The following is a 7,093-nucleotide window of genomic DNA, read 5'->3' as shown; positions in this document are numbered from 1 at the left end:
TGTCCTTGTTGTTTGTTCCATTGTACCATCGCGCTAAGAACTCGGCTCCAATCCGAAGCGCGCCTGTTCCCCCCAAACCCTGCACACCACCTACCTGAAAGAGAAGAAATAGGAAACCAAGACTGAGAGAGGTGAAGAACCTTGCTCAAAGTTACCAGCTACTGAGCCGGAGCACTGGTCTTCAAACCAGGAGGTCTGACGCTAGAGGGAGCTTCCCTTCTGAACATAGACGTAGAGGACACAATGAGGCCACATTAGTGCGTGTGTGCATGCACATGCCTTAAAAGGCAAACCCATCTCTTCAGCACCTATCTTAAGATCAAACTTTCCCTCTAGCATAAGTCTCTAAAACAGTGTTCCTAACTTGTCACTGACATCAATCTGTGCTACTCATCTCTAGAATTCAGGCTTATTCATCCTTAGAAGTATGATCTAACAAAACAGAGGTGATGCACAAATACTACCTTCCTTCCTCTCCTTTGTTTCCTCTCATTTTTTTTTTTTTTTTTGAGATGGAGTCTTGCTCTGTTGCCCAGGCTGGAGTGCAGTGGTGGGGCCTCAGCTCACTGTAACCTCCACCTCCCACGTTCAAGCGATTCTGCAAAAAATTAGCCAGGCATGGTGGCACACACTTGTAATCCCAGCTACTCTGGAGGCTGAGGCATGAGAATCATTTGAACCTGGGAGGTGGAGGTTGCAGTGAGCTGGGATCTCACCACTGCCCTCCAGCCTGGGCAATAGAGTAAGACTCTGTCTCAAATAAATGAATAAATACAAGGACGGACACACACCAATCTCCTAACAGTGGCAACCTCTGGGGAGCGATCCAAGGATGTAGAAATAGTGGTCGAAAGGGACTTTGGCCTAATCTATAAGTTGTTTTTTTAAAAATAAAATGAATGTATTCATGTAGTCATACAATTTTATAAAATTTAAAACACCTATTTAGATGTCTGGGATTTACTATAAAATAATCCAGCTTTGTTAGAGGGCAGGGAGGCTGGGAGTGGGTAGAGGGAAATATCCAGGATTGGCCATATACAGATAATTCTTGAAGCTAGGTGATGGATATATAGGGGATTCATTCTTTATACTGTTTTCTCTACTTTCACAAATATTTGAAATTTTCTATAATAAGAAAGTTTAAAAACTCTTCTTAGAGAAGAAAAGCTTCCTAAATCTTTTTAAGAACCTAACATAATATTGATGCTAAAAGACAACAAAAGGGGAAAAAGCAGAATGAGAGACCTAGCTCATTCAAGTACACTCTTGAGTGCCAATACTTCCTAAACAAATGTTTACTAACTTCCCAAGTAAACATTAATGAACAGTATTAATCCAGCAGTACATTAAAATTACCACCTTGATTGAGAGTGATCCGAAGAATGTATTATAAAAGATGTAAAATTTGTCAAGCTGCTAGATAGAGAAAACCCAAATGATCATCACAACTGATAAGAAAAGCTTATCTATTCCTGAGATAAATGCTTAGTAAAACAGGAAACAGTGGATACTTCCTGAAAATGACTGAAAAAATTCATTTAACCCATAGTCTGCTAAAAAACAATGAATCGGCCAGGCGCGGTAGCTCATGCCTGTAATCCCAGCACTTTGGGAGGCCGAGGCAGGCGGATCACAAGGTCAGGAGATAGAGACCATCCTGGCCAACATAGTGAAACCCCGTCTCTACTAAAATACAAAATAATTAACCAGGTGTGGTGGCACAGGCCTGTAGTCCCAGCTGCTCAGGAGTCTAAAGCAGGAGAATCGCCTGAACCCTGGCGGCAGAGGATTTTATCACAAAAAAAATAGCAGAAATCCCATTTAAGCCAGAAACAAGACAATGATACCAATTATCACCACTATTATTCACAAATGTTCTATTTGTATACATAGGGGTGAGCATTTGTGAAAGAATACTATCTGAAATGTGAAACATAAGCAAAGTTGACATTCAAGGAGATGCACAACTAAACACAGCTGTACATTACAGAGAGAAGCAAAGGCAGTGCACTGGGGTGAAAATGGTCAGTGTATGTCAGAGTTGGTGTGCTAACTTCTCTGTTCTTTACAGTGACCCTCACTGAGCACTCATACCTTGCTATTACTTTAAGTTTTGCCCCCACATGTGGTCTGCCTGAATTCTTTATGCAAACTGCTACCAAGATGATACAACACAAATGTGCATTTGTTTTTTATGGATTTGTTATCCAGCTAAGTTGAATGTCAGTTTCATACATGACTTCACATTTCAGATATCTAAGCCACTCTTGAGTGCTAATACTTCCTAAGCAAATGAGCATGACTTCCCTTGAACGTGGTTTTAACTTCTGGAAACATGACAGATGCATACAGGTACCAGTGGAAACATTCCCAGGCATAATTTTTCATTTCCTGTGCTCAACTTTTAACTCTATCCTTTCTTTCCCACTACAGAAAGCAAATTCATTCTAACCATATGCCTTCAGTTCCTTGAGGCAAATCATAGTCTCTCATTCCAATCCAGACAAAATCTTAATCAAATTCATTACTTGCCTAATCATGGACCTGAGTCCCAAGACCTTCACCAGGGCCTTCTCTGCTTTTTAGCGTATGTACAAATGTACATGTGGGCAACCTTCATTGTACTGTGCCATTCTGATTATCAGAGCATCTGGGTAACATGATATACAAAAGAAAAACCTACCAGACACAGCATGTGGCGAATAAATCAGATGACTCCAAGATGCGGTCCCCTCAATGCATGAACTGCAGGCTACAACACAACACTGACCAGGGGAACAATAAGGGCCACTGATTTAAACTGCACCATTCCCAACTGGACTAGTGCAAATACCTGAGCTCTTCCCTTTCCCACCCACCCAATCAGGCTTATCTTCTTCAAACAACACTTTTATTAGGTAACTCCTCTGCTCAAACCTTCAGTTGGCTTCTGCCCTGGATGCCAGAATCAGCCTGCCTAACCTGTCCAACATGTTCCCAGCTCTAATCAGGTAGGTCTCTTTACAACCTAGACATGCTTAGCTCTTACCTCTGTCCCTGGACTCCTACCATTCAAGATAGATATGCTTCCTCTTGCCCCTCTTCCCTATTTTGCGATTCTCAAACCTGGCTATACTTTGGAAACACCTGGGGAGCATTTAAAAAATATGCCCATGGGGGAGAAGAAAGGGAGTGATAGAGAGGGGAGAAGGGTGGTGCCCTCCAAATTCTGACTTAACTGACCTGGCATGGGGTTCACGGGGTCCAGTCACACACTGTTTTTAAAAACTCCTGAAGTAATACTAACATATAGCCAGAGTTGAGAACCAGTGTCCCGGCCTCATTCACACATTCTCTCAGGTTTAGCTCAAGTGCGATCTCCAGCCCTCACAGGTATCCCTCCCCTCTGAATTTCTACAACACTGAGAATCTTTTCCATACCACTTCCTGCCACATACAGCCTATCTCGCTGTGACTACTTCCAAATGTATTCTTCCTTCATGTGTCTCTAGTTACACGAGAATATATATCAGGAAGCACTTAAATGATAGACGCTGAGGTCAACAGTAGAAGTATTAAAGAATATTAGAAAACTGGCAGGGACTTCAGACAGCATCTACCAGTGGCTCCTGAACCCTTGGGGGCCACAGACACCTTTTGAAAATCTGATAAAAAGCTATGCACCTTCTCCCCAGAAATAAGTACACACAAAATTCTGCATATAATTTCAGGGGACTCAGAGGCCCCTTAAACAACTCCCTATCCAAGTATTCCTTATGGGATCACAGGCTCGCACTATGTGGTCTTTCTCTAACATGCATATGTGAGGCCAGAGGGCTAAATGACTTGCTGATGACCAAAAGTAGTGGCAGAGTTGGATCTAGAACCCTGTTTTTTTTTTTTTTTTAATCATTCCATTAAATTCTCTCTACTTGGCATCTCCACTGATGGCTTTAAATGCAGTAGCTAAAATCTGATGATCTACTGAGCAAAACTGAACAAGTAAAGAGGCCATGCTTGGTACATGGCCACATTATCTGCACTATCAGGTTCCTGAACTCGTACTACTGAAACCCTTATTCATTGGCAGTTCAATAGATATAACACATTAAACAAACTGTATTCTCAACCTCTTTTTACTTTCCACTTCTAAAGAGAAAATACATCCTCACCCAAAACTTACCCGCTTCTCCTTGAAAGCTGGATTGTCATCCCCAAGGGCAAGACGAGAAGCACAGCTCCGGAACTCGGGCAGGCCCAGGATTGGCAGATACTCATGATTTAGGCTATTGTCATTAGCAAGCTTCTGCTCCACTTTCCTCACTACTGGCAAAACCCAGGGCTGGCATTCTTCTGTGCGATACGCTGGAGAATGGATAAGAGTTAAACATAGAGGAGGCTCAGGCTGTGTCCAAGCAAAGAGTTTGTAACTGTGAACTGGGAGAATCCTACCACCTTCCAGTCAAAACAGAATAGTGAAGGAAATTGGAGAAAAGTTTGTTCACTTATTGAGTACCTAATTTGAGCCAAGCACTGGGCTAGGTGCTGGGCAAACAGACAGATGTGGTCCCCATCCCTGTGGAACTTACAGCTCTTAACTATGTGACCTCCAAAAAGGAGAAAGCCAAAATAAAACTGGGACATCACAGAGCCTGGTCACATGAGAGAGCACATAGAAAGACACTCTGCAAAGTAAAAAGCATCTTGCAAATGTCATGTCAATATTGCTAGTGTACTGAGGTCTGGTCTCTAGGCGATTGGTCCAGCAGTCTTCTTCCTTCTGCATCTCCCCAAGAGACTTCCAGAAAAAGCCTAGGTGCTACTTCCACATGAACTTGGCACCTTAAACACAAACATGGAAAAGGAGTGGAAGGAGGCCTACCACTCCTCTTATCCTGGAAGACCAGAAATAAGATGAATAGTAAGCAAATGCCCTGTGACTGAAGATTTCAACAATCGGTGACACAATCACCCAACGACCCACTTAAACACATCTTTATCCTCTCTCTGTATTTTGACCTCAGCCAGTGTTTACCCTCCTAACTTCATCCCACTTCATCTGCCTTACCCTTTCATTGATCTAAATTGATCTATTTCACAATATTTAATCTTGCTCTACAGTAAACCTCTGAGCATTCTGTCTTCCCCTACAAGTATTTTTAGGTCATTCTGAGTTATCCATCACCAATTTTTTTTCCCTACACTATTCTATGATTATGTTCGGATTAGAGCTTTACAGGGCAGCTGCTTTAGCCTTGTACCCATGCCAATAATCTCTCCAAGTAGGATTCCTGGCAGGGGTCATTTACCTTTCTGCTTGAATGTTTAGGTCCTCAATGATCCTATACACAAGTGATTTTGAAATGGAAACAAAATTTTAGAATGATTCTGATTTTTATTTTCTTGGTTTCTGCCCAACATCACTCCCTGATTTTTAAAAAAAAAAAATCACATTTTAGGGTGGTTGTTATTGTTTACTGAACAACACGTTGATTGTAGAAAATTGGGAAAAGCCCAGAAGGTTAAAAAAAAAAAAAATCAACATTATAAGTGTGATTATGTTTTGAAATGTGAGAAGGACATGAGATTTGGGTGCAAGGCCAGTTTGGCTCTGTATCCCCATCCAAATCTCATGTTGATGGGCCATGGTGGGGATTTCTCCCTTGCTGTTCTCGTGACAGTGAGTGAATTCCCACTACATCTGGTTGTTTAAAAGTGTGTAGCGCCTCCCCCTTTGCTCTCTCTTCTCATTCGCCATGTAAAGGTGCTTGCTTTCCCTTCGTTCCTCTTCCACAATTTTAAATTTCCTGAGGCCTCCCAACTGTGTTTCTTATACAGCCTGTGGAACCATGAGTTCATTAAACCTCTTTTCTTTATAAATTATCCAGTCTCAGGTAGTTCTTTATAGCAGTGTGAGAACTAACAGAACATAACATGCAATCCCAGTACTCAGAGACAAGCAGTATGAAAATTTTGGTGTACAACCTTCTAGGCTTTATTTTCGATAGGCATATTCTTTTTAAAAATATGGATCATACTGTATATAGAATTCCAACATGCTTTTTTCCATTTAAATATATATTGTGAATTTATCATCATCATTAACTATTCTTCTAATAGGTGACATGTTTGCATGTCCCTATACCATTCTTATCCTCTATCTACATAGTTCCCAAATCCCTCTCTCCATAAATAACAACTGTTAGTTTCTTACATAACCTTCCAGCATTTTCCTATGCCTACACAAGCAAACACAGCTTCTCACATATGCCCTTTTACACAAAAGGTAGCATAAAACATACCATACACTGTTTTGTGTTCCTTGCTTTTTCCACTTGAAGATCATTTCACATTTGTGCATAGAGTGTCTTTGTTGTTTTTTACAGCTTCTTAACTGATGAATGTACCATATTTTACTTTGCCAGTCTCCCGTTGATGGACATTTGAGTTGTTTACAATCTTTGGCTATTAAAACAATACTTCAGTGAACAACCCTGTATATACATCATCTCACATGTATGCAAATATATCTGTAAGATGCCAGGTGGAAAACAAGAGTGGGCTAAGAAGTATGTGTTTCTGTAGTTCTGACAAATATTTCCAAATTGAATTGATATAGGAATTATATCAATTTACATTCCCACCAGCACTGTATAAGAGTGTTTGTTTCCACACAGCCTTACCCACTGAGTGAATTTTTGCCAATAGGATAATATATCAAGTAGTTTTAATTTGCATTTCTCTTATTATGAAGGCAACTGGGTATTCTTCATACATATGAGCCATTTACAACATCATTTTAGTGGTTAGATTTTTCTTTTTATATATAATTTATTAATTGCATTGTTTTAAATTATTTGCTATTATAAACATTGTGATAAATGCTCATATTATGCATATTCATGAGTGTTTTCTTAGGAAAAATACCTAAATGTTAATTTATTAGGTCGCAGGATATACAGCAAATAAAAGATTTTATAAGATCATTTTGGCCGGGAGCGGTGGCTCACTCCTGTAATCCCAGCACTTTGGGAGGCCGAGGCGGGTGGATCACGAGGTCAAGAGATCGAGACCATCCTGGTCAACATGGTGAAACCCCGTCTCTACTAAA

General features: G+C 40.6%; 1 protein-coding gene across 1 annotated transcript in view; it reads right to left on the bottom strand.

The window, feature by feature from the left end:
• Nucleotides 1-7,093, bottom strand: part of GOT1 (glutamic-oxaloacetic transaminase 1) — a 23,395-nt gene that overhangs the window by 9,566 nt on the left and 6,736 nt on the right. The window contains exons 2-3 of the mRNA XM_017531109.2: nt 4,166-4,347; nt 2-94 (exon numbers count right to left, since the gene is read on the bottom strand). Coding sequence (XP_017386598.1) covers nt 2-94; nt 4,166-4,347 — 275 coding nt within the window. The remainder of the gene's footprint in view (nt 1; nt 95-4,165; nt 4,348-7,093) is intronic.

The sequence above is a fragment of the Cebus imitator genome, unplaced genomic scaffold (genome assembly GCF_001604975.1).
Source record: "Cebus imitator isolate Cc_AM_T3 unplaced genomic scaffold, Cebus_imitator-1.0 Scaffold71, whole genome shotgun sequence".
NCBI classification, from domain to species: domain Eukaryota; kingdom Metazoa; phylum Chordata; class Mammalia; order Primates; family Cebidae; genus Cebus; species Cebus imitator.
This window is presented reverse-complemented; position numbering and strand designations above follow the sequence as displayed.